A 26,318-nucleotide genomic window follows, 5' to 3' on the forward strand; every position below is an offset into this window, starting at 1 on the left:
TCAAAAAGCAGAAGTATTAGGAAATTACTGAATGTCTTGGAGCCAATTTTGTGATGGAGGCTGTATGTGCTTTGGTGTGAAACATGGCATAAAATATTTCTTTTCTTGAACGTAGCATTCATGTCTTGAACAAAACTACATCTCTTAATAAAATGTAAAACTTTCTATATGTAGCATAATTCATCCATATGAAAGGATACAAAGTTCCAAGATAATTTTTTTTTTTTTGCCTTGGCCATTTCGTCTTTCTCTTTTCCTTACCACTGCTAGATAGGTAACTGAGCTGCTTGTAAACCATTGTGTTTTAAAGGAAACTGAATGATCCTTCCATTGTAACCCCATTTTCCCGAGATGACCGGGGATATACACCACTTCACATAGCTGCTATTTGTGGTCAGTATTGTTTGTTTTTTTCACTACTGTTTTCTACTCCTTATGCTCCTTATCTTTGTGTGAGCATATTTTCCAGCTTTGTGTCAAAGAGGGAATTTTGCATTAAATTGTTTTCTGTTTATTTGCAATAGAAAGTTGCATCTTGGCACAGACTGAGGTTATTGTATATTCATTTAAGTTCAGTTTCTTACAGTTAAGTTACCGTTTGTTTGTTTGTTTGCTGGATTTTTACTTTTGTCTAAGTGGGTACCACACTAGCTCTTTCTTCAGCTGTGAAAAAATCCAAACTGTGTTACAGAAATTAGTCTTGTTTTAAAGAACTGGCAGATTGGAAAATTAATCTCTTCTCTTTCTGCGACTGGGTTTGCATGGTAGATCTGCACCATCTCCCGTCTCATAATGTTAATTATTGATCTTAGACCTATTAGAAGTTGTATTAATTTTCTTAAGTACTTTTTAAAGATAAGTTACGTTTTTCTTTAATCCTAATAGGAGAGTTCTTTGTGTGACGTGGCCTTGTTTTCTGTTCTTTTTTTTTTAACTCATAAGATACAAGCATAGCTTGCTTTTAGCTGGACATTCTTTTACTGAGCGTTGACCTTGAGTAATCTGCAACAACAAAAAAAAAAAAAGATACCAAGGAAGTGAATATACAGTATATGGAAACTTAGTATGCAGAAATACAGGGTATTTTGGTTTATAGTTCATGTTTGAATTTGAAAAGTATCTATGTTCCTGTGCAGAGTTTACTTCTTTCTTTTAATGTCTTTATATTTTTTAAAGGGCAAACATCATTAGTGGATTTACTAGTGGCCAAAGGAGCCATTGTCAATGCTACAGATTACCATGGTTCAACTGCACTTCACCTTGCCTGTCAGAAGGGATATCAGAATGTTACAGTAAGTACCAAAAGGCTTAAATAGAAATAAAAATAAATACATAACTTAATAAGTATATGACTGTTACTAAATTGTTTTGCTGTTCCTGTCATTTAGGTCTTCTGAGGAGCTTTTACCAGAACTTTACATTGTTTGGACTGAGGATTTTTTTAATCATTGTATTTTGCATTGTATTTTATTTTTCCTGCACTGCAAGGGTTTCAGCTGTTTGTAATAACCAAGAAATGGACAGCTATGCATGCCTGATAATTAATCTATTTTATTAATACAAATCTCTGAGACATAGTACAAACAGAAAGCCTGTTAACATCTCTGCTCTTGGTTAATATAAAAGAGCTATCGTAGTAATGGAAATTAATTTTTGGATACACTGTGTAACTACATTAATTATTGTGTATTTCAGTTTTATATATGTGAGATTCTCAATTATCATTGTTGAAATTAAGCTGTGTCTTGTTTAGGCTCTTAAAATATAGAAGAAATTGTCATGTAGTATATGTATTGCACTGTTTGCTGCAGTAGGTGATGAATTTTTTCAATGACAGCTCTGAATATGTAAGAAGCAGCTTTTATTTGGTTCTTAGGGAAGGACAAAAACAGTAAGGCCAAGAGGGTAGTGTCTGAAGCAGGAGAGAAAAGTGTCTGAAACAGGAGAGAAGCATCCCATTTTTCATGAAGTGCTTCATCATGCTAGAAGCTTTTTAAATTCTGCAGACTAACAATTTTTTGTCCGTTAATTTTTTAGTTACTTAAATGTCTACTTCTATTTTTCTTTTAAGCTTCTCTTGTTGCACTATAAGGCAAGCACTGATGTTCAGGACAATAATGGAAATACTCCGCTTCATTTAGCCTGCACTTATGGTCAAGAGGATGTAAGTAATTGTTTTTTTAACAAACTAAATGGACATTCTAATGGAATGGAATTAATCTGTGAGGCAAATTTGCACTAAACTTACCGTTTTAAAAAAAAAATTCTAAAAATTGGAAGCTATTTAATGCTGTGAATTAGGACTTTATTCAGTAGTTCATAGCAATTTTCATTACACATTCACATTAAAGATAGTATTCTGCAAATTTAGTTATTTAACTCTTTGATGACACTAAACTGTAAAAGTATGGTGTTTAGGCAATGGATTGTATGAGCAGCAATTAAAAAAACCTCTTTAGGATTGCACAAGTTATGTTAATTGAGAGACAATACTGTAGTATGTTGATAGCTTTCCTTTTCTTTACAGTGTGTCAAAGCTTTAGTCTACTATGATGTACATTCCTGTAGACTAGATATTGGTAATGAAAAGGGAGATACTCCTCTCCATATAGCTGCTCGTTGGGGCTATCAAGGGATCATAGAAGTGCTTTTGCAAAATGGGGCAAATCCAGAAATTCAGAACCGGATGAAAGAGACTTCCCTGCAGTGTGCATTAAATTCCAAGGTATTCTTCTTTATATTCTAGCCTGATTTCTTTCTGATGCATTCCCATGGAAGTCTAGATGCTTACCTGCTAGTAGGATTTTGTTGGTAATATAAAGTGAAAATGTGTGTTTGCCTATAATGAAGAAGGGTCACATTTGAATTGAATTTAAATCCAAATTGAATATAGTCTGTGGTATAGATCATAAACTTGTAAATTGGTGCTTTTAATCTTCTCAGTCATAATCTGTTACTAATATTAGGTTGTCAGCTAACTTGTGCATCAGTCAATAGATTCCTCTTTAAGTGGAGTTACACTGATTCTCTTATATTTTTATGCAGATTTTATCATTGATGGAATTAAACTATCTAACATTTGAAAGAGGACAGAGTGCTTCTGAGGTAACAACTAGTGCAAGTTGCTAAACTTTTTTTTTTGCCTGTTTATCCTGCTTAATCTGGTATGTAATGTTTTCTGGTTTAAGTCACCACTTAGGTCTCCTCAGCATTCAACAGAAACTTTCAGCAGAGGGTCATCTGTTTCAAGCTTGTCATCAGCATCAACTGATATAAGACAAGAAGAAGTAAAAAGTAGTTACAAAGAGGTAAGACTCGAGGACTTAAGTTTTGACAATAACCAAAGTGAAGGAAGCTAGAAGAGGGCTATTTTGCAACACTTTTAAACTGCTGTTTCAGGACTAACCTTCTATCTTGTTTGAAAAATTATGTGCTGCTGTCCTCAGTTGCTTATTCTCTGTGTCTAGACACTTCTGTATGGTACCAGCTTCTCTACTGGCTATTTATGGGAAAAAATTGAAAGCATTTTGGAGTAGTTGTTCAGATTTATTGCAGTTAACTTACATAGTTTTTGAGAATTTTTTGAGGTTTACAAAATTATAATGGCAGTCAGTACCCTAAGGAACTTGATGTGGTGTCCAAGAATTAGATGCCATTGTTAGCTTAGAAAATCTGTCTGGGAAAATAGACTGGTACAGGCATACTGGCAAGTAACAAACAAAAATGTTAAGACAAGCTTTCAAAACAGGCATAGGAAATCAGTTCTGTAGCATGTGAAGTAGTACAGACTATATACTTAATACTTTACACGTGCACTCTTGCTCATATTGCTCTGTCCACATCAACCAACATGCCATACTCTGATTTATTTCATATGGGACCTCAGTTAATAATTGCCATTTATTCCCTCCTAAGACTGTCACATCACCACTCCTGATGCTTCTTTATTTTTTTCCCAGTCATCCTGTTCCTTTTTTTTTTTCCAAATTTGCCTCCTTTGTATTTTTGTTTACCTCCATATCACTTCTACATTCAAATGCTTCTTTTCCAGCTATTCAAAGATTCTCCTCTTGCCAAAGTTTTCTGTTTTCTAAAAACGTTAAAGAAACTTAAGAGACACAAAGTTTGGCTGGGCAATATTACTTGACACTTCCTTAGCAGTTACTCTATGAGAGCCTCAATGTAAGAGCATATCTCCCTGTTCGTACAGAGTCAAACCCTCTAGATATGATCTCATACACATAAAAGTTCATCTCATAGATCAAGGATTGATTTTTTTCTTAAAGGAACAAATTTATCACACTCAGGAGTTAAGACTGTAGTTCAAACCAGGGAATAAGATTACAAGCAGCTTAGACCTTAGGTTCTTGGGGTTAATGACCTTTTCCTGTAATCCAGCTTTAGTTCATTTCTATCTGCTGAGTTTCACATAGGTTTACTGCTCTTATTCATACTAAGCAAAGAGTCAAGGACCTAATCCTGAGAGAGCTCCATGAAGGGAATACCACTGGAAGTAAAGGGAAGCTGATAAGGTTAGTTTTCCAGACTTCGAGGCTTAGACCATGGATTAAAGGGATGCAGTTAGATCTTTATTAAACAATACTGTTAGTAAATTAAACTCTTATCTTAGATGAACCAGTCATGGTGTATATGGCTTGTTTAAAACTTAAGAGAGGATAAAAGAGCCAAGCACGTAAATTGAAACTTCCTCTGTTGGAAGTAACAACTCCTTGCACAATTTCTGTTCAGCAACAGAAAAACTGAGCATGCAAGTGAATTGCAGTGGATTTGTTTCATCTATTTTTACATCTAAAGGAGAGTACTTCTGTTTCATGGAGGAATGAGGAAGCAAACTGGAAGGATGGGGAAGTGCATGTTGCAGACATTTTGCTCTAAGTATTCCTCATAAATTATCTATAAGCTGCATAACAGATGTTGTATGCTTCTCCACTGCTAGGGCCTGAGGCAGTTTTTAGAACTGTAAGGAAGTTGCTATTTTTGGAAAGAAATTATCAGAGCTTGTATGTCTCTTTCTATTACTGTTAGGCATCTTAATGTGGTAAGACTGGCTCCTGAAAATCATCAAGATCTTTATATTCTCCAGTGATATTATCCTGTATGGTTAGGGGAAATTTAGGAGAGGTACAGAGCTCCTCAGTATGTATAGTGCATTTTAGAAGTATACGTGTAGAGATTAGGATTCAGCTCACCCAGCTTTAGATGTCTGAAAGACAATTGTCTTAACCTAAGACTTCTATTTTCCCTCCCTTAGTCAGTGGACAGAAATCAGTATCTTCAGAGAGGAATTAATCTCAGACATGCTTAGTTTGACTTGTGTTGCACTCGAGTGTCATTTGTTGTCTGCATTCTGTTCTGTATTTAAAAGAGGGAGTTTAAAAGAATACCTGGATTTAGACAGCTAACTTTTCATAGATATTCCAAGCTAAGCAAGAGGAATCCTGCCTTAAGTGCATAGTGCATGACTTCAGGGAACAACTTTATTTACACAGCAGCATCTTTGGAGATGATGGCATGGTGCAATAAAGCTGAAACAGACTTTCACAAAGCTTATTAAATGATTCTTCTTACTGAATCTGCAGACACCTATTGATAGTTCTAATGGGCTCTCCCTGCCCTTTTACTGGCACCTATCCAATTTCTATCAGGTTAGGTATCAACTCCTTCATGTGAAAGTTAAGAACCAGAGGAGAACCAGGGAGATAAGTACATCTCATTCTGCTTTCATACATAGTCAGAGGGATCAGGGGATGGCATCAGTGCATTGCAGAGCACCTTCCATCTCTTCTTCCCTCCACTTACTTCTTTCCCTCTGCAGAGCTCTTGAACATGATACCTACACCAGGCAGTCATGCTCATGCATTAGCTGGACTGAGCACATACCTAATTGGTCTAATGCTTATCCCCTGGAATAACTCTGGGTTGAAAAGACCTTGCTTTCGCTAACACATGCACTTTGTTACTTATATATTTTCATATTTTAAGTAAGAAAACATGCCATTCTTACACTAAAGTTAGATTTGTAAATGTTTTTAACATAAGCCAGTAATCTGGCATATATGAAGCAAGCAACTGGAAAGCATCTTTAATTTTAAAACTGTTGTTTCTGAAATAGCAAAATAAAACATGCCACACTTTGTGCATCTCGTAGTGTACAATAGCACAGCATGAGTCCAAACAGTACTAGTGTTTTTCAGGATAGAGATTTGTCTCGAGTAGGGATTTTTAATGGTAGGTTCACATGAGAAATCTATGGTGAGCTGCTACTGAAGAGGCATAATAATGTATAGCAGCTTACACATCTTTGTTTTTGTGTGGACTATGTGTCCTCTGTTTAGGTAAGTGCTGTTTATCTTGAACTAAGCAAGTCAGAGATCACCAAATGGCCACAGGCCTTGCGCAGCTTGTATATTTCATAGAGGGGAAAGGTTTTTTTCTTTAAAACTTTAGGCACAGATATGAAATGGACCAGCAGTAATCATGAGCTTAGGAGGTTAGTAAAGGACACAGGATTTTCTGTGTACAGTTTAATAACAATACTAACAAAGCAAATAAATTGTTTTCTTCATACCTAGGTGGAAAAACTCCTGAGAGCAGTTGCTGATGGAGATTTGGAAATGGTGAGTCTTAGCATGGCTCTTGATTATTACTGAATAATACCAGAAGGTAGCTGTAGCCTTCCTGAGATAGCCACAAGTCTATGTTCATGAAATCTTACTTGCCCAAATATGTAGATTTATTAAGACATGGAACCTTTGGGCTCTGTAAAGGATGACTTGCTTTTTATGCCAGGTTCGTTATCTCTTGGAATGGGTAGAAGACGACTTAGAAGATGAGGATGACACAGCTAATACATCAAAACCAGAATTCTGCCATCCATTATGCCAGTGCTCAAAATGCGGGCCAGCACAAAAGGTTGGAATATTCATTCTGTAAAAAAAAAATAAACAATTTCTATTTTTGTAATGTAACTTTTAGCTCTAGGGAAGTAGCATTCCTAGTGCCCAACACCTCTGCATCTTTCTAAATAGCAGTTAAATATATACAGATTGTACCAGAGTTCATCTGATGTAAGGAAATTGTTGAAAATTTTGGATACAGGAGCAATGTTCAAAGACTTGCTCAATATTTAATGGAGTGAAAAAGCTGAGGAGTTTGCTTTTAGAATATGTTGACTGCTGTCATTAAGGTTTGGACAACTTTGAATAAATGGGAAAAATCTTTTTCTAAGCCTCAGTTTCTCCTGGTTTTCTTTCATAGATTCCATTGCTAACTGTCACAGGTTATCTACTCATCTGTTAGTGAACAGTTTAGCAAGGAATGCCTGCTAATCCTTGGTCTGCAGAAAGTTGCATGATTAATTATGTAGTTTTGCTGTGTATTCTCCTCAACAGAAATTTGGAAGAATCTCTGCTAGTGGACTTGGAGTAAATGTTTCAAATCAAGATGGTTTTACACCATTGCATATGGCTGCACTGCATGGACACTCTGAACTTGTCTCTCTCTTGTTGAAACATGGAGCCAGTGTCAGTGCCAAGAATGGAAAACATGCAGTTCCTCTTCATCTAGCCTGCCAGAAAGGTCACTTCCAGGTATCTGAGCCTCTTCAGAAATGCAAGCTATTTAACACTTAGCTGCCAACAAAAAAATTGTTTTGTGAAATTATCAACAAGTGTAAACCAATAACAGTGAACATTAGTTTGGTGATTCTGTTTTTATTCTCATTGTCTGAAATCTCCAGACAGAAATTGGATCTTTCAACTGAAAGAGATTCAGTAGGCACCATTTCTTGCTAAATGACCTGAAATAATGGTTGAATGAAAATGCTATGAATAGTGACTGCTGTACATCAGCCACTTTACAAATACCTTATGCAGCCCAATCTTCTTGAGCATTTTTTCTCATCCTTTCTGCCTTCTGTTCAAAGAGGTTATGTGTACATTGGTTGATGCAAAAGATTTGGTATCTTCACTAGCTGCAGTATTAAATATTTATTGTATCTTCAGCTTGTAGATTATGAGACCAGTGAAGCTCTGAGGGTAGCAAAAAATCTCATCCCTGACTTCAGGTCAGGAAAGCATAAGCAGTAACAAAACATGAGCTGGTGTGGGGAGGATAGTAATACAGGAAGGGAACAAAAGAGAGGAAAAATAATGAGCATGAAAAAGCAGGTGCAGACAGGCAAATGGGAATATGCAGAAAAGTGGAAAATTAGGGTTTTAAGAATAAGGAGCTGAAGACTGCAAGAGGAAAAAGAAATTCAGAGAATTGTGAAGGTGATGGGGGGATAAAGCACTAGGGAAGCAAGAAGAAAATTAGACTAGAACTAAAAGTTGGAGGTTAATGAAAGTTAGTTCATTAAGTATTTACAACATAAAGAACTTCCAAGTGTTCTAATGAATTTGGAAAGGGGGAAAGAACATTGTTGCTGTGGTGGTTTGTTTTTGATATTTTAAATTACTCAGTAAGTGTGTTTTTCACATATCTTGGGTTTTATATTCTGGCCTTTCTTTTCGTTGCTTAAGGGTTTTTGTTGTTTTGCTTTTTTTTTAATTGTATGGTAAAACATGAAAATCAGTGTGATAAGAAGAGATGATTGTGGGTAGCATCTGTTTGACAATGATGAGGCTTGTTTTCTCCATCCTTTTTTCTTCCATCTTCTCATTCTAGTTTAAAAAAAATAATTAGAAAAAGGTAGAGGTGGTATGACTATGGTTAGATGGTACCTTAAAGAGTTGTTACTACTTTCAATAGGTGGTAAAGTGTCTGATGGATTACGATGCTAAACAAAATAAAAAGGATATATATGGAAATACACCTTTGATTTATGCATGCTTGAATGGTCAGTATGAAACTACTGCCTTGTTGTTACAGGTAAGATCACTAAAACCAGAACATTCAGAGTAGTATTTCTTACATGATACATGTACTTATACAGTACTCAGGATCAGCATTTTTAGTTATGCATTTCTCTGTCAAAACTACTCGGGGGGGGCGGGGGGGGGGGGGGAATAAAAGAGTATTTGTAGTCTCACTCCTTTCAGTCCCTTCCATTCATGATTATGAGATAAACACTACTGTTGTACAGCTAGCTGGTTTTATGTAACTTTTTGGCAGGTGTTAGGTTTTGTTGCTTATGATTCTATTGAATAGGGGGGTTTGTGTTTGTTTTGGTTTTTTTTTAAATATCTTTAATCTTGGAATATATAGTAGATACCTGCAAAAATTAGCTGCTCCATGGTATTGTGGCTATGAGAGAGGAGGAAATAATGTGATTAGGTAGCTTGTTGTTGAACAGGTAATTGCTAGCATATGCTTTTTGTGTTTGTATATGGCTATAAGGCTTCTGTTGCATTGTCCTCATTCATACATTGAAAAAAAAGGACAAAATAGTAATGTGCAATCTCCATTTCATGGTATTCTGTCTTTATAACATGAGTTTTATCTTACTGTCCAGCATGGAGCTTCTGTTAACCTTTCTAATGCCAAAGGAAATACAGCCTTGCACGAGGCTGTGATAGGAAAGAATGAAGCTCTGGTAGAGTTGCTGCTTCAGAATGGTGCAATGACACACATAAGGAATGAGAGGAACTGTACCCCTGCAGACTGTGCTGAGCCGGTGAGTGCAGAAAGCTGGTTTCTAAGGTTGTATTTTCCTTATGTTCCATATGCATAATGTTGGAAAAAGCCAAATGTATTTGTCACAGTGATATTTGCCAAGACTTCTGTATTTAACAGTTATGCATGATACAAAGATAAAGGGCTTTGCTTATTGTACAGTGTGGTACCTGTGGCATATGAAAACTTTTGTGTTTCTAAATTAAGTTATTCTGGACAGAAAGAATGAGCCTAGAAAAGAGTGAAAACACATACATGAATGAAAATGACATTAAAATTTTTGTGACTAACAGCAGAGGGAGGAGAAGAAATGTTGAATGTAGAAAAATGAACAGCTTTCAGTAATCAGTTACACTGCTAGAAATCTTCCTCATTCCACCTAACATCTTTTGCACTTCGTGCCTTTGATTACCTTTTATCTTGTAATCGATAACTGTAATCTTCCCCCTTTATTAACAGCAATAACATAAAATATAACATTAAATTACAAAGAATTATTTCACTCTTTCCATTATTTGATGCATGGTCCTTAACTTTATGTGCTTAGATAGTCTGAGATGTAATATAATGACCACAGTATTCTGTACTGAATCAATTTTACTATGTCTTACCATTTACACTGAAATTAGCTTAACCATAAATAAGGCAGTTTGAAATAATAAGTCAAGACTATGAAGTCATCACTTGGGTACAAGGCAACTTGTGGAAGACTGATTTGGTCCCTACTCAGAATTATATGATTTAAAGTTTGCACTTGTAGTGAACTATTTTTGTGTAGCTTACATTTATTTTGGCAGCAATTAGAACACTCTGCATAAGCTAGAATCCTAAATTGTATTCATGTTTTGGCTTTTATTTTTCTTTAATAATGATGAAAATGTAAACTTTAAGAACTCAAATATCATTAAGCTACTGGAAACAGCACCAAGCTATGTACCCACAGCAGCAGAGAGAGAAAAGGAGTGTGAGGAGCATGCTGCTATCAAGATAAGAAGAAAAGGTACGTTGTATGTCAGCTGCTATGAATAAAAAGGAATTTAGGAATTCATGTGTGACTACATCAAATATTTTATATAATTGATGTACATATATTTCAAGAACAGACAACAACAGAAATCTTTGCCAGTCATGCTAATCAGATAAAGAGTTCTAACTCCTGCATTTTAAAATGCTTTAAAATTTCCAAAATTGCCATTTTGCGTCAGGTTATTACTAATATGGGCTTACTGTAAAAATTAAAATCTAATGTCAGTAGATACCACTTTTCAGAACTGTTTTTTTTAATTTTTAAGTTTGACTCAGTTGTAATTTTAGCTGCCTGTTCTTTTAAACCCCTAGTGAATTCTAAGCCATGTGAGAAAACTGATGATGCCATAAGCAGACAACTTCAACTGGTCCAATCAATTAACAGATTTAACAAGTAAGCATAGAAGCTTCCTCAGAAGTATGTTTATTGTTTCCCATAAGTGAACAAGAAATACAAGTTAATAAAGCCCAAGTGTTAATCCTCCTAGGCATGCACATTCACATCACCAAACAGATGTTCTTGGCATGACCTACTCATTGGTGGTGAGAAGCAGGGACCTGCTGTGCAGCAGGAGGGAAAAGCTGGCTGGTGAAATACTACTTGCAAATGTATTTAAAATAGTTTTTTAGTAATAGTTGGTGTACCGTAAATTAAGAATTTCAGAGCCATATTGTTTAAAAAATATTATTGTAGTGCTTCACTCAGCGGTTGTAGTTTGATAATTTTAAACATTATTGTATATTCTGTGATACAATACAGGAGATACTAGCAGGCTGTCATTTTGAGGTGTTCTTAGAGTAGCCTTTCTGTGTGGAGGTAATGCCACCTTGTGGATTTTCTGTGATCAGACTTTTGTGCACAGACAGACATAGTTAAATTTAATTTCTTGAAAATGTTTTTTTAGAGCAAAACATTTACGGAGAACAATAACCAGAGATAAAAGTGTACCTAATTTTGACTACCAGTTATTGCATCAGGTAAGTGGAAATATGTGTTTGAATTATTTGTATAATATGGCAAATCTGTTTTGTCTGCTATTAATTTAGATACATAAAGCAGGAATTTTTTTTTACTTGGCAAATCCTGAAATTATTACTTCAGTAATAGGGTATTATAATTAATTTCTGTGTTTAAAAATATTGTAGAATATCTGTCATTAGCATGCTTGGATGCTCTTTTTCTCTTAGTTATTTTAGCATTTGCAGAGTGGCCAGGAGAGTAACCCACTCTGAAAAGGAAAAATCAGAAGATATGGTAATGGAAAAAGAGAACAGGTGGAATGATCAAAAGGAGTCTTCAAGGGGTGTTGGGGGGTAGGTGTCTCTTCCCTGACAGGAGCTGGAAGCTGGAGCTGGAAGGGAGGTTTTTACCTTTGCCTTCAGCAGTGCCTGGTTGAGCCTGACTGTATTACAGCTTCCATATTTCTTAATCATGAAAGAAATGGCTGTTAATTCCAAGTACCTTGAGACTTATATTGCAAAAGGTGTTTTTAAAGGTTTGGCTGATACTGGGAAATTGCAGTGAAACCAAGTTTTGGAATGCCTTCATTACCTTTTCAGCTCTGGTACTCATGTACGTGTAGCCTGGGGCAGCTTGGCCTTTTCTTGTTTTCTCATATATAGATCAAATACTATTACTGGTCTACAAAGTATGCTGTTCCTAAGCCTTGGCTGTGTTCACAGTATAAAGAATGCCCATAAAATTAATGTGATAATTATATTCAAGAAACACTTTGTTCATTTTACATCTTTGTAGTGAAGAAAGTAGACAATGCTTTTAACCTACGTTTTTTTCTGTCCTCACAGTTAGCTATTAAAAGCTTTGATAAAACCAAGTTAAAATCTGTTGAAACCCTGGACCAGGGCGAAGTTAAGGTGATTGACAGAGGATGCAGCAGTGAGTTTGTGAAACATGATGATGAGATAGAAGTACCTCACAGGAGTAAATTAATGCACCGAAGACACAGTGTTAATGTGCCACTTTCAGCAGAGAATGTCAGCAATAGTAGTTTAACCAGCCCTACAAATCCAAGTATTTCACAACCAAGAGACTGCACTGATGATGACTTTCTTTCAAAACATTGACAATGAAGTGTGAATTTGATGTCAAAAGCTGAGGAACGAGGTGGTGTTAGTTTCAATTACCCTTCAGTATGTATCAAGGGATTCAGCGACTCTTTCAAACCTGCCTTCAGAACAGAACACAAGGATGGATTATCTTTAGCAGGAAGAGAATGCTCTAGCACTTTCCAAGACTGAATCCTCTGTTTACACTGGAGGTAACCACGCATGGAGATCACTACTGATCTTGACAAACAGGGGTGTACTGAGATGTAGACAGCAGAATTACTTTCCTATTCTATAAGCACTTATTAAAAAATTGTATGTAACAGTAAACCAAACCAAACTCTATTGTATTTTTCAGCCACGTGCTTTTTTTTTTACGAGTCTTTGAATAATTTTTGCATTTTCAGTTTTTATCCCTACATTGGAGAAGTATATATAAATGTATATATTTATATACATAAAGATATATTGAATAACAAGGTATTTATTGCCAGAGGTAATCAAAATATATTTTTGTTGTAATGTTAGCAACCATTATATTATATATTTCTATATATTTCAGTAGTTGGGAAAACAAGAGTCCATAATATCTGTGACACCACATTAGAGATTTATACATGCTACTAATGTGAAGGGATGTAATCCTTGCTAATGCCTTTGCAATGCTACCCTGTACTAGATCTGCAAGAACATGTTCTTGTACAGGAGCCAAGGTACTGGGAAAAAATGCAGAACGCGTGACAAAGCTAAATATTGGACTTATTCTTTGCAACCTATTACAAGAGTATATATATGTATATTTATATATATATATATATATATATATATATATGCAGAAGCAAGCAGGTATAAGGACACACCAAATGGATGAAGTTGGGTTGTTGTTTGCAAACATGCACAAGTGTTCGTGATTCTGAACCTGGCGACATCTGCAGACAAAGCTGCTGTGTAGGAGCCTGCTCAGGACTGCTCTTCAAAAAGGAGAAATTCCAGTGACAAAAGGTACTTCTCAGATCAGTAAGCATTTGGTAGGATAAGTCAAATATTACCCTGTTCTTAGAGGTGTTTACTGAACAACTGAAAGCTTGCAAGTGACTATGAGATGGCTGCTTAGATTTGAACTTCTTTTTTTACTGTTTCAGTTATGGTAGGAAGATGTGTAATTAACACAAGCCAGGTTTCTTTTATTCTTGGCTCATCGTATCAATCTTGCAATGTTTTTTTTTTCATAAATTATTTGTATGAATAATTATTTTTCTTTTAACTGTGGTATTAGTAAACTGCCTGGCAAAGTACAAAGCTGGAAGACATACTGGTGACTTTTTTCAATTAACTTTTTAATCTACTAAGTAAAACGTGCAACAGGTGTGCATATGGAAATTAGAAGAGGAGGGTCATGTGTTTATTTTTCTAATAATTTATGAGTTCATATGAGTTTTCTAATGTGCCTTGGATTTGTGCCAAATGATGGAAAGAAAAACAACTAGTAAAATTACTCTTGAAAACACTCTTTTCCTTGAGTGCTTTTTTCAAAGCATTGAGTCTTTTACACAGATTCCCTTTTGTTTTTGTAGGCATTTGAAGACTTCACTTTGTGTCTATTTACTCTGAAGTTCAGTATGACCTTATTCACTCCTACAATTATGGATTACTATTATCAGATTGTGTCATTTTGGAGTGAAGACATAGAAGTGTACAATATAGAAGTGGAACCAAACATTTTCCCTTAACTGCCTTCTCTAGCTCTACTTTCCATTTACTTAAAACAAAAAAGTAGGATGGATGTTCTATTACAAGACAAAAGACGAAGAGGAAAGAGATGAACTAGTGTTTTTCTTGTGATGCTGTAAAGATGATCTAAGTCACTTATCCTTACCTGTGGCAAAAATTTTAAACCATCTATTGCTACACCTTGGCTTGAAACTCTTCACACTGGTAAAGGGTCATTGAAGAAATTTAGTGTACACCTCTGTAGTATTCTTGAAGTTAAGGAATCCCAACTACACAGAGACATGCAAAATGACCAGTCTAGTCCAAATGAAACAAAACCAACTGTTTAAATGACATTCACACAAGATGAAAGACACAGACTAGTGCTCACTTTAAACAATTTTATTCTGTTCAAAAAAACACTGCGGTTGGGACCATACATTTTCCTATTAAGTCAGAAAAGGGTTTTGTGGTGGTAGAGTGTTTATCAGCATGTTACAGTATTTAGGCTACTTATTTCCATAACCATATTTTCGAATAAATGTACAGCACAGGTTCAGTTTTACTTTATGCATGCAGGAGTTCAGAATGGTTTAGGAGGATGATCTGATTTTTTCAAGGTAAGAAGCACTCCAGCCATTTGATAAAAATGGAGGTAGTTTTAATAATATACGATACCAAGTGTCTGAACAGTGCTGTATTACACAGTTAACTTGCTTTTTGAGAGATAGCTTGATTATATCATAGGGGAATGGTTCAATTGTATTCTGGTTACAATTTGTCTATACACTTTGCCTGGTATGAAGTTCTCTGATCTGAATTCTACTTTGATACTTTCACTTTATTTTCTACATTTGCAGCAATGACCTAAGAGCCAGTGAGCTGCTGGACAGGGTTCCTTCAGGGGTTCTGGAAAACTGGATTTAGAGTTGGGAGGTAAGGCTTTAAACTCCTGGAGGGAGTGGGTGTTTTCAGCTTTACACTCAGCTCCTCCTCATGTTATGGTATATCCAATAGCAGCAAGTTAAGTGTGTGCAGCTGCTGAAACTGTAGCTTACACACTGAGTAAGGGGCAACAAAATCCTCATGCTAACAAATCCTCAAGCTTTTTATACTACAAAAATGTAAATTATAAAATCCCCTTCTCAGATTTATCTTGTAAGTTCATTCGTTGACTTTTTTGTAAAAAAAAAAAACAAACAAAAAAAACCAAAACAAAAAGAAGCGTAAACATTTTCAGCTCTCCTGTTATCTGCCTGATAACAGTATGTCTGTTGCCTTCTTCCAGACCTTTTGTTTGGCTGACAGTCTTACAGTAGTATTAATAATCATCCTCTTCATCAGAATCCAATACTTTCCTTCTGTTGAACTAAAATGAAATATATCAAATGAAAATAGAAGGGTCACAGTATATCCAACATAAAGCAAGCTTTTCAAACTGCACACGTTTGACAAGGAATACATTATAAAAAAGCATTCACCTCATCTCTAACCACTCCCCTCAAGTCCCTGCCTGGAATAATGGTACAGGACAGAACATGCTTGTCTTCTCACCACAGAACAGATATTCCAGTTCCAGTGCCTGTACATTATACTATTGATAAGGATTTAACCCCAGTATTTAACAGAAAATAGCATAAGACAGGTGGTAAATATGAAGCTAAGTTCTACCCTGAACTGAAATGGTCCAAAACATGCAATTTTCCTGCTCTGTTTTACCACAGAATTTTATTTAGGAAATAAAGCTTACCTTTACTGTTGTTTTCTTTTCTGTTTGCTGACTCACTTTTTCAAGTATTTCTATCAAACCTTGTTCTGATATCTAGGAAAGCATAAGAAAAGCAATAGAAATACCTTTTGAGAAATTTAGTATCAAATAACTGAATCACACTTTCTCTTCTTACAAAAGGTGCTTGATGGTATTATAATAGAAGTTTTCAGTTGCCTTTTCCAGTTATTAAAAAAAGTCTCCATTTTTTTTTTTTTTTTAGAGTTTTTTAGGTTTGAAAATGGAATATATGCAAGAGAATTACAAAAAGGTAACTCACCTTTCCAGGTAGCTGTCCAAATCTTGCCATCTGTATAAGATAATTCTCCACTGCTTTTGCTTTGTCTGGTTTCACAAGTGCTAAATTGCTTACTGCAAAAAACCAGGCTCTGTTAGTTTTGTTTTAAAACATACTGAATTATCTTCACTAGTAGCTAACAAGAAACAAATGTCCCCACAAAACCATCTTCTTCAATCCAGGATCATGAAATAAATTTTGAAATGGCATTTTTATTTATATAAAGATAAAAAAATAGTTACATTTATTACTTTAAAATATTTGTTCCTAATTAGTTAACTAATTTTGACTCTCACTACAATTCCTACTATTAATTTTTTAAAATTTCAATTACCATCATTCAGATGTCAGTCAACTCCTCTGTGTCAATCACTGACATCACCAGCTGAAAATACTTTTATTTTTCCACCAGTGTTTTTCTAGTCTGGCCTCTGTACAAGCACATGCTTGATTTGAGCAGCACTGGAGTACACTAGACAAAAATTTTTCATTAGAAAGTGACCCCAATACTTACGTCTTGCACGAGCTGCTTGATCAAGAACTTGAGCTAAAATAGTATTTCTGATCTCTGCTTCCCTGTAATGAAAAATAAACCAGACATTATAAGTGAGATTTCAAATACCTAAAATAATATGCACAAGCCAGCAAACTACAGAAGACATTCAACTCCTGTAAGTGACTTTTTGAGGTCCCTTCAAGCCTTACATTTACATGACTTTTACTTTTTTGCTCCTGTGAGTTGCTGACTCACATACACTTGACAACAGAGCTGACAGCATCTTCTAAGAAATCAGTATGGAGTTTACTACTTACACCTTATTTACTGTTTATTATTGCATCTTAAAAGCCATACTACCCACTGTAGAAATTCCATGGTCAGTTTCACATGGAATTTCACCAAAGCAGTGTATGGTGGAGTAGGCATGTGATTGCAAAACAGAACCAAGCTTCATTATTTATTTAGAATTTTTCAGTAACTCTTTGTATACTTATAGTATTTGACTAAGTATTTGCAAAATTGGAATTTTAGCTTACACATTTTAGTTAATACAAACTCTGGTTGTGTGCAAAGTCCAGTTCTTCAGACACTTTCAATTTTCCATTTAGTTCAAATTCTGAACTCTGTTTCCACACTAAGCCCGGGCATGAGTAATTTTATTCACATTTTTAATTTCAATAGATGTCCCCCCAAAATAAAACCAATTAGGAAAGCATGTTCCCACTGTACTAACAGAGCCAGACTCATCAGTCAGGCAAAACTCCAGTAATTTATTTTTCTTTTTATTTATTTTTATTTCACAAGAAAAATAACCCAACAGGTGAGTATTCAAAGGAAATTAAAATACTAAAAAAAAAAAAGTTCACAATTACTACAATTAAGACTAAAATTCATTAGTTTTTATTTTTACCTCTGTTTTGCTTCCTGTTGTGATGGATCACCAGCAGTATCCTAAAGAATGAAATTCAAAATAAATATCATCATCCAGAACCATGCCACACAGAACAGTAACTTTAAATATTCCAGCAGAGTCAATGTAAGCTAAACCTGCCTGCTAGACCCACCTGACCATGGATGAGATCCTGAAAATAAGAACCTGCTGCCCTAGCAAATAAATATGCCATACTCTGCTTTCCTCACAAAGCAGCAATGCAAACTAGAGTGATGACACTACTGCTACTGGATCTATCCATGGATTGGTGTAGGTCTAGACAGGGAAAAGTCTCATCAGGTCTAAGTTAAACTTTCCCAAAGCCCAGAAAATGGATAAAAAGCAGTTAAAACCCGTTAAAAGTGTACTAAGGACAAATGAAAACCGATGTAGTGATCTGTAGTTATCATTACAGAAAAAACACAGTAATAGCATAGTATTTTGTGACTAACGCAGGCAGCTGACTATTCAGAAATAAATTTAAAAAAACAAAACAAACAAACAAACAAAAAAAACCAAACAAAAAAAAACCAACCCTGAACTTCATGTTGAATCTGCACCTAAAATTCTATAGGTAACTTTTCAAAGTGTGAAAGCAGACTGGGAAACACTGCAAGGAAAACGCAGCTGAGGATAACTCGGATCCTTTCCAAGCACAGCGGCACAGACTGACAGGATGCACTTCAGCCCCGAGATGTCTGAAAAGACTGATGATGGGAATCCATAACATTGGGAGCGCCAGGAAAAATGCTCGGGAGAGGAGGAAGCAGCTACGTGCTGATCCTTCAAGGCAGCAGCCCGGCCCCCCGCGGCAGGCAGCTCCGCATCGCTCTGAGGCGATGCCGCTCATGCAGCAGGGCCGGGGCGCCCCGCGCGCCCTCACCCCACACCCCCGTAGGTCGCCGGTCACCGAGGCCGCAGCCGGCGACGCTTGAAAGCACCGGGCACGGCCGGGCGCTTCCCGCTTCCCCCCAAGCCTCCAGCCGAAGCCTTTATTCGCCGAGAGGCCTCAAGGCGCGCCCTGTCCTCTCCGGCATTCGCGGGAGGAGGCCACGACACCCGCCCCACAGGCTCGGGCGGAGGGACGGCTACCCCCCCACCTCGGCCCGGCAGCAGGGAGCGGGCGCACGGCCTTACCCCGTGTTTGGCCTGCAGCTCGGCCAACCGCTGCTGCCTCAGCGCCTCCAGCTCCTCGTCCGCCATGGCTGAGGGGCGGTACCGCCGCGCCAGGCGCTACCAGTCCGCCGCCGATCGAGGGAGCGAGAGAGCGCGGGGCGGGGCTCCCCCAGGGCCCGCCCCGGCCTCGCCTCACGACGCAGCCGCGCCCCGCGGTCACCGCCCCCTCCGCCGAGGCCGGAGGGGCGAGTTCTGTGGGGATGCACGTGGTAATTCGCCGTAGGACCCACGGTGCTGTAGCTCATAGCGTTGCCCGAACTTCTGGCTCAGTAGTTTGCCTTTGCTTTACAGTGTCCCGGTCTGTAAGAGCCCGCCCGCCGTCCTGGTGATGGCGGCAGCAGAGGCAGTGACGCTGCGAAGGGAAAGTTGGGGAAATTACAACCCCTTTTTTGAGAGAAGCTGAGGCAAGGAGCCCGAATCAGGCGAGGCCGGGCCTGCCTGTTCTCTGGTGCCGTGTCTGTGAGGAGGCAGTGCCGAGTGGTCATGTTATGCCCGATCATAACATGACAGGAACAGCACCGGTTTGAGATGTCCATCTGTCTGTATCGTTGTCATCTGCTACCATTATCACAGCCAATGGCGCTGTGGCTGTGTCTCATACAGGTCATTAGATTTCCTAAAAAAAAAAAAAAAAAGGCTGGTGCTTCTACAAGCTCTGTTCAACTGCGGCTGCCCAAGAAATAACGTGCTGTGACCACTGCTTCCAAGTTCAATTCATAGTTGGGAATTGGGACTAAAAAAAAGCATGAAATAGGGTAACTTCCTGCCCATCAGCTGTGGTGCCTGGCTCTGTCTCTCGAATCTGAGTGCAGAAAGCTGGCAAAAGGTACTGGCCTTGATCAGACATCACTAATAAAAAATTCAAAGTGACTGTCATCGACAAACTCACGTGATAGCTTCAATCTTGCATGACTTTGACATCTCAAAATTCAGGTTCTAATACTGGTCAGTCACGCATTCTTATTTAAAGGATGTTTGGTTTTCATTCATACTTTTAAGATTTAATTTAGCCAACCATTTAGCTTTTTTTGAACACCAAAAGCTGTTCTACCAGGATAAATAAGCCACAGCTTTCTAAAAATAGAGGCTTCTAGATATATATATATATATTTGTCTAGTTTTAAAAATTAACAAAACTTATCAAATGCTTGTTTCATTAATACTTTCAGTTAAGAACTTCTGCTGTGAATGCAGACATAGTAGAGGGGAATTAATTTTCTTTGGAGCTTTCCATGCTTCCTGCTCTAAACGGGTAACATGAGTCTGTCAGTCCTACCTGAAAACCTTGCATCCATACAGATAAATAGCTTGAGAAGTGTGTTTTTAACTTGATAAATTTAAAATCGTAGTTAAGTTCAGGAGCGCGTTTTAGTGGATTTCAAGGTTTTGGTTTTTACTTCCATGTTAGCAGCAGAGGGAGCCCTAGTTCTACTAAAGAGGATTTTGCTGTTCTTGGTGCCTTGAACCAGAAAACACAAAAAATGTTTTGTTTGCTTTTTTTCCTATAAATAGGAAATACAAGCAAGAACGAATTGATTCTTTCTGCTTACTGCATATATATACAAATAGTTTGCTAAGATTTAGTGTCTGACATATGCATTAATTGTTTTATGTATTGCATGCAAACCACTAGATACTTTTGGTCATGTGAGAGCTCTGGAAATTGTGCTTAATTTGCATTCCAGGCTTGGAGGCTGGCAACCCATACCAGGCTTGTGAGCCTAATCAGAAGACATGTTCTGAGGTATGTAGGTGTATCCTTAGAATTGCAAGTTCCCACATTACAAAGAAGAAAGAGGGAAACTTGTAATTACTGTCTAATTCTTGCTTTAGTGTGAGGACTGGTGGGTCTTAACCGTCAAATCCAAAATCAGGTTGTAGAAATAAAAGGTGTTGCTATAAATGGGAGGATGGAACATTCTCTGGAACATTCAGAGAACCCTGGTGAACCCTCAGAGAATGCTGTTGATGAGTCAGGAAAAGGAAGCACATTATATGTAAAGTTTATTATTCTCTCTAGGTCTGCTATATCAATAAACCTGTGAAGCAGAGGAACAGAGGAGCTTGTAAAGTCACTGCTCAAATGGTCAGGACTTCTGGAGATGGGCTCAAGTCAGAAAGATTCTGATTTGTATGTCCTTAGTTATTTCCAGGATGAGCTGAAGATCACTCTTGTAGTTATAGTAGAGCACTGGGATTTTTCACTCTGAGTCTCCTGTAGTCTTCCTACTTGGTCCTGGACTCCCATTTCCCTATAAAGGCAACCAGTTTCTTTAAAAGGGTATCAGGAAGGTGCCATATGGTGCTTAGCTTTGTGTGGGAATTATAAGGAAAATGCCCTTTTTGTTTTATAAGAAATGTAACCATTTTTCACAGTCTCATAAAATTTGAGTAAGGTGACTAGTACAGGCTACATTTTATATTTTGCTTTTTTTTTAATATCAGAATTATTCTTAAGTGACTTGTATGCCACATAAATAGACCTAGCGTCCATTTTATATTGTTTGACGTTACACATGAAAGCACAATTCTATTTTGAACAGGAACTGCTTAATATAGTAGCTTTTCCTGCAACATACCTGATTCATGTAGTCAGTTAACTTTAATGGTGAAATTAAGTTTTACTTATTGTTTTTTTAGTTTTACTCACCGATGCCAAAAATCCAACTCTGTTAAACAAACGTTGGATTCTATTTCTTTTTATTGCCAGAGTGATTAAGCTACATCTCACCTAAAACACTTATTTTACACACTTATTTTACCTTTACAAATCAGGAGGTATTAAGGAGCTGATTGTCACTCAAATTGTAACTTTAGGCCAGTGACGTTGCTCATGTACAAGCTGAGGGCAAAACTGGGATTTTGTAACGTGTAGCTACCTAGAAATAAACAGGAATCTCTTTTCAGTGGATACCGGAGCGGTGGTACAGCCCGTCCGCAGGCGGCAGAGTGCGGGACATCTCCCGTGAGCTGGTTCCCGGGGTGAGTGAGCCAAGAGCTCTGCTGGCGGGGCAGGCGGGGTCTTGGGGAGGCGAGGGAGGCGGTGGGGTCACGACAGGAGAAGGATAACGGGCTATCCTTGGGGACAGCCTGATTCAGAGGCGCGCACGGCTGCCGGCGGTGCGGAGGCGGGTACCTCCCCGTCCCCAGCCCCAGCCCAGCGCGGCGGTGCTGCCTCCCGGCCCCGGCCCTGCCCCGCGGTCCCGGCCCCCGCCCCTTCCCCGCCCGCCCACTCGTCGCGGGGACCGGCGGGCAGCATCGCGCATCCTGCCCGGGTGCCGCCGTCATGGTTCTCGGCGGAGCCCATCGAGCCGCCGGCTGCTTGCTGCTGTGCTGGGCTCTGGCCGCCGCTCGGCCCGGCCCGCGGCGGAAACCCTCGTTCGGGGGGCACGTGTGGGAGAATCGGCCGGCGGGGACGCGAGTGGGGGGGCTGAGCATCCCCCTAACACGGCTGGGGCCCGAGCCCTGGTGCGCCAAGGTGCAGGGGCGCCGCTGGCGGCTGCAGCTGCTGGGCGAGGGGCACGGGCACTTCCAGGTGTCCCTGCACGCCCGCACCGCCCGCGTCTGGCTGCGCACCCGCCGCCCGCTGGACCGCGAGACGCGGGCGCTCTACTCGCTCCGCCTGGGCTTGTGCTGCAAGCACTGCGTGCCGCGCCGCACCGGCACCGGCACCGGCACCGCCGAGCTGGCCGCCCTCACCGTCCGCGTGCTGGACGACAACGACAACGCGCCGCGCTTCGTGGGGGAGCCGCGCCCCGGCGTCACGCAGCTCCGCGTGGCCGAGACGCTGGCGCTGAAGTCCCAGGTGTGGCAGGCGCGTGCCGAGGACGCGGACGCGGGCGCCAACGCGGAGCTGCGCTACTTCGCCCTCCCGCGTAGCGCCCACTTCTTCGTGGTGCCGCGCAGCGGGCGCGTGGTGCTCGTGCGCTCCCTGCTCCACCTGCGCGCGCCCATCCCGCTGCGCCTCTACGCGCGCGACCGCGGGCGGCCGCCCCTCCTCAGCGGCCCCCTGGAACTGGAGGTGCTGCCTCAGCCACAGAGGCTCCCGCCGCCGCCGCCTCACAGCCCCGACGCCCGACGCCGCCGGGCCGCTCTGCCGCCCGCCGCCCCCTTGGCCCTCTCCCTGCCCGAGGACACCCGCCCGGGCACCCGCCTGGCGACGCTGGCCCCGGCGCGTTTCGCCTCCGCCTGGTTCGAGCTGGTGTCGCCGCCCGTCGAGGAGTCGCCGGTGCGCGTGGAGCGGGAGAGCGGAGAGGTGAGGCTGGCGGCGGCCCTGGACAGGGAGGCGGCGGCCGCCTGGGATCTCGTCGTCCGCGTCCAGGAGCGCAGAGGTAGGTGAGGAGGGCGTGAGGAGACGGGCTGCACGCCGCCGATGCGCTCGGCTCCGAGGTTACAGCTGCAAAAAAAGTTGGGTCTTGCACACAGTAGGGATCTTGTGCCATCAGTGAATTGGAAGGGGATTTATCTTTTTAAGGAGCAAAACGTCCTCAAGTGATGACAATCATGTAGGGTGTCATGTGCTGTTAACTTCGTGGAATGTAGTTTTGATCTTTTAAATATGTTATTAAAGTGCTGCAGGTGACGAGAAGCATTGCATGGTGAATATGGACTGTGCAGGTAAGTGAGGTGCAGTAAGGTGGTTATCAGAATTGAACTATTTCAACTGTCAAAGTTCTTAGTCAGTAATGAGCAGCATGGAAAATGTGTAGTGTAACCAAAGAGTGTTATGTATATGTTGAGACAAAGCAGGTTAGGTGTACCACACTTCTTACAAGTTGAGTTGGTTTTTTTTTTTCCTACTAAAATGCTTCCCAGAGCTCTGGTCGTTGCAGGTGCTTAACTAGAAGCACGCAGCTGAAGTCACTGAGTCGTTATTGAAGTTAAGTATGTTCCACTCGCAAGCATGATGTGAGGTTTTGCAAGATTGGTGCCTTTGTGGACATCTCTTTTTAAAGAAATCTGAGGAGGCCAATGGACACCATGAAAGTGTTACGGTTATGATTTCAATTGTCATAATTCACAGGCTTTTGTATGATATGACTTCTAGTGCTTGTGAAAACTATTAACTTCTCAGCAGTGCACCTGCTTACAGTAACTTCTGTTAGCCATGAACAGGGCAGGCAGGAGAAAGGGAAAGCTTCCCACACTATTCCTTTCCTTCATCTCTTCTGTTTTCTGACTGAGGGGCAGCCCATGGGAGTCAGACAGCTTCTTCCTTGGTGTCTGTTAAATCCCTGAGAATGCCTGCAGGGTTCCAATTAGTGCTGGCAGTTTCAGTGGCATGGGTACTTACCCGGGGAAGAGGGCTAGATCAACTCATTACACTCGGATCCCGAGGACCAACTCTCAGATCTTTCTCCTGTTCTCACTTTTTTAATGTCGTGCCTGTCTGCAGCATACTGGTGTCAGTCACTGGTACTGGCTTCATGCTGTGTTCCAGCTTGAGCTTTTGCTGCTAACCAGGAGGCTGATAAACCAATTTCCAGCATACAGATGTTTCCTGTGTCCTGTCCTGTCTTTCCTACTGAATCCTTAGCAAGACTACATGGCAAAGTCACTGTCATTACTCTGAGGCAGTGACAAAACCTGCCAGGTCAATCTGAATATGTTTCTGGGATGTTCACCCACTCTGTCATGTAGCTCAAGTTTCAGCCCTTTGTTGGTGACACAGCTGCCTCTGTCAGGATCAAGAAAATGTTTTCAGAAAAGTGGCAGCTAACCTTTCCCCTGGTTACTGCTAGTCTCACCTTTTTGATGTTTTTTTCTCTTCCCTAGTCTGAATATCGAAGTCTGAGATTGCCTGGAACAGAGGTTGTCACTGTCATGCCAGAGATTTTTTGTTTGAAGCAATACTTGCTAACCCAGTTAAAAAATAAAAAAATCTGAACAAGAATAAATGTTGATAATGGCACCTTTAAAACTCTTAGGTTTATGTTCTCCTTTTATAGGAGTTAAGATACATAGGTATTTGAAATTGATTTAGAAAGTTATGTATCCTTTGTTATGCACAATCCAAAGCTCAGTAATGTAAAAAAGATACCAAAAAGGATGGGATAGAAGAGGGAGAAAGATGGCGAGCAGAGCTGACAGCTGAAATAGAATTTTAAATTATTTTCTGTTTGCTTCCTCTCAGTTCTGTCCTGGATAGTCAACATGGCAGTGTGTCCAGGGCTGGTGTTCCATTGAAATAAATAATGTTCCAGATGCAGCCAGATCTTTAGCATCACAACATGCAGATAATTTTCTACATGTTCATAGAAGAAGGGTTTTCTCTGAGTTGCAGTTTGTTGAAGGCACAAGCTAGCCTTGCTGACTCCACTTGGGAGTGGAAATAACTACCAGTGTAGTGGATTCTGTCCTCACTATGTGGAGTATTTAATTGCAGAACCATATGGTGTGAACATAGGCTTGCTGCTGGTGTGCATTTCCCTGCATTGGGGGCAGATTTGAGCAGTATTTGCAGTATGAACAATGCTTTGCATGCATGTTTGGGTTCTTGGCAAAGCTGCAGTTAAGCTCTAAGATTCATTGCAGTAATGTGGACAAATCACTGTTACTATTGTTGCCATTACCAGTGCAGATATGTGCTGTAGATAATTTTTGATTTGACATATTTTGGCCTTAAATTTTATTTATTTGTTTGTTTGCTTATTTAACATAGATGCAAAAAAAAAAATCCATTATTTGCTTGGTATTTTTAAAATTAATTATTTTGTGTACCATCACAATAAAATTAATTGCAATCTGTAGATGAAATTATGTTCCTAGTTCTACTGTGTATTTTTTTGTGGTCATTTGCTAGTTTGTAGCTATAGTTTTGACTTAGTTTATATGTTTTCTGGAAGCAGTAGTCACTGGAAAGCATGGTAATGGGTAATCTGGACCTATACTGCAAAGTGCCTTTTCTATGGTGTGGGTGAAAAGAGAAGAGGTAATTTCAGGTGAGTTCCTCACATTAATTCTTATAAGGAAGGTTTAAAACGAGGCTAAAGTCAGTTTTAAGAAGCAGAGATCACAGATCCCGATAGTTGTCACAGATTGGTAGGATGTCACCTTTCAGATTGGGGCAGACCTGGCTGTCAGGTCATGGAGCACAGTCACAGGTCCTGCAGCTCTGCTCCCTGGGTTTAGCTGTGTTTTTTTCCGTGTCCAGGGTCAGCTCTGGCAGCATGCAGCTGGCTAACCTTGGATCAGACAGTTACATGTC

The 26,318-nt window shown here is 39.7% G+C and overlaps 3 protein-coding genes across 10 annotated transcripts in view; 2 read left to right on the forward strand and 1 right to left on the reverse strand.

Moving 5' to 3' along the window:
• ANKRD27 (ankyrin repeat domain 27) overlaps nucleotides 1–14,236 on the forward strand; it is a 42,578-nt gene extending 28,342 nt beyond the window's left edge. For 5 of the 7 annotated variants that reach the window (XM_071756772.1, XM_071756775.1, XM_071756777.1 and 2 more), the window contains 15 exons: nucleotides 311–393; nucleotides 1,177–1,292; nucleotides 2,072–2,164; nucleotides 2,528–2,725; nucleotides 3,046–3,105; nucleotides 3,189–3,308; nucleotides 6,594–6,638; nucleotides 6,811–6,933; nucleotides 7,413–7,610; nucleotides 8,773–8,892; nucleotides 9,476–9,637; nucleotides 10,528–10,636; nucleotides 10,975–11,056; nucleotides 11,568–11,640; nucleotides 12,469–14,236. In XM_071756772.1, coding sequence (XP_071612873.1) covers nucleotides 311–393; nucleotides 1,177–1,292; nucleotides 2,072–2,164; nucleotides 2,528–2,725; nucleotides 3,046–3,105; nucleotides 3,189–3,308; nucleotides 6,594–6,638; nucleotides 6,811–6,933; nucleotides 7,413–7,610; nucleotides 8,773–8,892; nucleotides 9,476–9,637; nucleotides 10,528–10,636; nucleotides 10,975–11,056; nucleotides 11,568–11,640; nucleotides 12,469–12,747 — 1,861 coding nt within the window. In that variant the 3' untranslated portion in view covers nucleotides 12,748–14,236. The remainder of the gene's footprint in view (nucleotides 1–310; nucleotides 394–1,176; nucleotides 1,293–2,071; nucleotides 2,165–2,527; nucleotides 2,726–3,045; nucleotides 3,106–3,188; nucleotides 3,309–6,593; nucleotides 6,639–6,810; nucleotides 6,934–7,412; nucleotides 7,611–8,772; nucleotides 8,893–9,475; nucleotides 9,638–10,527; nucleotides 10,637–10,974; nucleotides 11,057–11,567; nucleotides 11,641–12,468) is intronic. The other 2 variants (XM_071756778.1, XM_071756776.1) reach the window with 2 other exon arrangements.
• Nucleotides 14,237–14,826: 590 nt separating this feature from the next.
• On the reverse strand, nucleotides 14,827–19,214 carry PDCD5 (programmed cell death 5). Its single transcript, XM_071756782.1, has 6 exons — nucleotides 19,073–19,214; nucleotides 17,915–17,955; nucleotides 17,020–17,081; nucleotides 16,488–16,579; nucleotides 16,190–16,261; nucleotides 14,827–15,808 (listed from the first exon to the last, which is right to left on the reverse strand). Exons 1-6 carry the CDS (start codon nucleotides 19,136–19,138, stop codon nucleotides 15,761–15,763), a joined length of 381 nt encoding a protein of 126 aa, XP_071612883.1. The 5' UTR covers nucleotides 19,139–19,214; the 3' UTR covers nucleotides 14,827–15,760.
• Nucleotides 19,215–22,215: 3,001 nt separating this feature from the next.
• The window catches only part of LOC139802040 (neural-cadherin-like), a 56,498-nt gene continuing 52,395 nt past the window's right edge, over nucleotides 22,216–26,318 (forward strand). For both annotated transcript variants that reach the window (XM_071756783.1, XM_071756784.1), the window contains exon 1: nucleotides 22,216–23,442. In XM_071756783.1, coding sequence (XP_071612884.1) covers nucleotides 22,398–23,442 — 1,045 coding nt within the window. In that variant the 5' untranslated portion in view covers nucleotides 22,216–22,397. The remainder of the gene's footprint in view (nucleotides 23,443–26,318) is intronic.

This window comes from Heliangelus exortis, chromosome 13 (assembly GCF_036169615.1).
Source record: "Heliangelus exortis chromosome 13, bHelExo1.hap1, whole genome shotgun sequence".
Taxonomy (NCBI): domain Eukaryota; kingdom Metazoa; phylum Chordata; class Aves; order Apodiformes; family Trochilidae; genus Heliangelus; species Heliangelus exortis.